This window comes from Blastocystis hominis, assembly GCF_000151665.1.
Source record: "Blastocystis hominis, Singapore isolate B (sub-type 7) whole genome shotgun sequence assembly, scaffold_12".
Classification (NCBI taxonomy): Eukaryota; class Bigyra; order Opalinata; family Blastocystidae; genus Blastocystis; species Blastocystis hominis.
The window spans coordinates 450,240-452,576 of NW_013171819.1; the positions used below are offsets into that span (position 1 = coordinate 450,240).

General features: G+C 42.1%; 1 protein-coding gene across 1 annotated transcript; it reads left to right on the forward strand.

The window, feature by feature from the left end:
• Positions 1 to 419: 419 nt before the first annotated feature.
• Positions 420 to 2,019, forward strand: GSBLH_T00001651001 (uncharacterized protein; the record flags this gene model as incomplete). Its single annotated transcript, XM_013040078.1, has 5 exons — positions 420 to 430; positions 462 to 1,059; positions 1,088 to 1,423; positions 1,458 to 1,574; positions 1,606 to 2,019. The coding sequence occupies 5 exons, from the start codon at positions 420 to 422 to the stop codon at positions 2,017 to 2,019; spliced, it is 1,476 nt and encodes a 491-aa protein (XP_012895532.1).
• Positions 2,020 to 2,337: the final 318 nt, after the last annotated feature.

Sequence of the window (2,337 nt, forward strand, 5' to 3'; positions counted from 1 at the left end):
AAGTTGAGTCTTCGCTGATTTGGCGTATCCCTTGTTCATCTAGTTTATTTGTATCTATTCTTGAACAAAACTCAAACCTCTTACTGATTTTCACAATTTGGCCGAAGCGACGAAAAGAAAACACCAAATCTTTAGAGTAGACCTGCTTATTGCTAGACGGTCAAGAAAAACCAGAAAAGCTCACAAAAACAAATGCAGGTTTACTGTCTTTACATAGAATAAAAATATAAATGCAGCTAGAATCCATTTCGGTAGGAGACCCATTATTGACAAAAACAACTAAAACTGGAAGTAAATTGTGAAGTGTTCACAACGTACAAAAACACATCCCGCAGAATTAGAGTGCCAATGAACAGTAATTCAGGCAAGGGTGAGCATTATTGGTGTTTCTTCTCATTAATGAAAGGTGTTCGAAACACATGTATTCTTTGTTGATGCTTTTTACTGTATTGAGAGTGTAGACTACCTAACTATTATCGTTTCCTTAATAAACTAGCTGGATACTCTTTTCGGCCTATAAGTGGTTTTCTTGGCTATTGTCATCCATTTCAGCCACACCGGATTTTTGCAACAGCAGTGCAGTCTGCCTATGTGTGTTCAACTTGTGGCAGGGAGTATTCGAAGTGGCAGGGGCAGTGCTCCTCCTGTCATTCTTGGAACTCAATACAAAAGGTGTGCAAAACAGAAAATGCGGGGAACACGTTCCATCCAGCAACCAAACTCGTAAAGCCTTCGAAAATTAGGGAGATTAAACCTGTCGCACACTCCCGCATTGTTCTCCGAGGGAACGAACTCAATCGCGTTCTTGGGGGCGGTGTGGTACCTGGATCCCTTGTTTTAATTGGTGGAGAACCCGGCATTGGAAAGAGCACGTTGCTTTTGCAAATGGCTTCGGACATTTGTGCCTCAAGGAAGGCGAGCGTTCTCTATGTTTCTGGAGAAGAGACCGAAGACCAAGTGAAACTCCGTTGTGACCGTCTGGGAATTGACTCAGAAAGTCTTTCCCTCCTCCACGAAACAGATTTGGATTCTGTTCTCCACTATGTGTACCAGCACGTTGTTTCCAACTCCATTAAATGATTTGCAGCCATCAGACTTCTCTGCTTTGGTCATCGATTCCATCCAGACAGTCGAGCTCCAAGGAGTTCCCACTGCCGCCGGATCGATTCCTCAGGTCCGTTCCTGTGCATCGCGTCTTCAAGAACTCGCAAAAACTCTGAATATTTCAGTGTTTCTGACAGGACATGTAACAAAAACAGGCGATTTGGCGGGTCCCCGAACATTGGAACACTTAGTAGACACGGTGTTGTATTTGGAAGGAGATTCCGGGACACACACTCGAATCATACGAAGCGTGAAGAACCGATTTGGTCCCAGTCATGAGCTTGGTTTGTTTGAAATGAAAGAGAATGGAATGATTGAAGTAGAGACGAGGGAGATTTGAAATAAGGAAATAGAAAACGGATTTGTATTCGTCATTTTTGACCACAAAACCATCGAAAAACCACACAATGCTTGAGGAGGGTTGCTCCGTGGGAATGATTTTGAATGGAACACGAGCATTGCCGATAGAGGTAGAGATCACCAGTACTTGATAGAAAATAGTTTCAATCACTGCTCAGCAAATACAATTCACAGCTTCGACCTCCCCAAAGTCGATGCATTGGCGTCTCGTTCGACCGATTGCAACTATTGTTATCTGTGTTGAAATCGAAAGAGCGAATTGCAGTCGGCCAATACGATGTGTTTATCAATGCAGTGGGAGGAATCCAAGTGTTTGACTCGTCATCCGACTTGCCAGTGGTGATGAGTCTGCTAAGTTCTCTGAAGAAAGAGCCGATTTTGGCATCTACTTGCTTCATTGGAGAGATTGGACTTACAGGAGAACTTCGGCCCGTCCAGCAGCTCGAGAGCAGATTGAAAACGGCAGCATCGCTCGGTTTTCAGCAGTGTATTGTCCCGGCGATAGAGGGATCTTCGATAAAAGATCATTACGTAAGGGTTTCGGAGAGATGGTAAAATAGGGTGACATGGAAGTAACCCAGATGAAACGAATTCATGACGTGATTAGTGAGATATTTGAGAGTTTTATTGTTTGATTGAAATAATCTTTTATTGGAGAGGATACACGCCCATTGAAATGAATCGTGCTGAATTATTGCAAAAACCATAGCACAAAAAAGAGGCTTTTTATCAATAAAAAGCTGCAGTCACAGATATGTAGAATATTTATATGATAAATTGTAAATCAGGATCATTTCGTTATGATTCCATTATACTCTATTTGTGTATCCTGTTGACAAGTGATCTTCTTTTTGTAATAATAGTCAATTGATT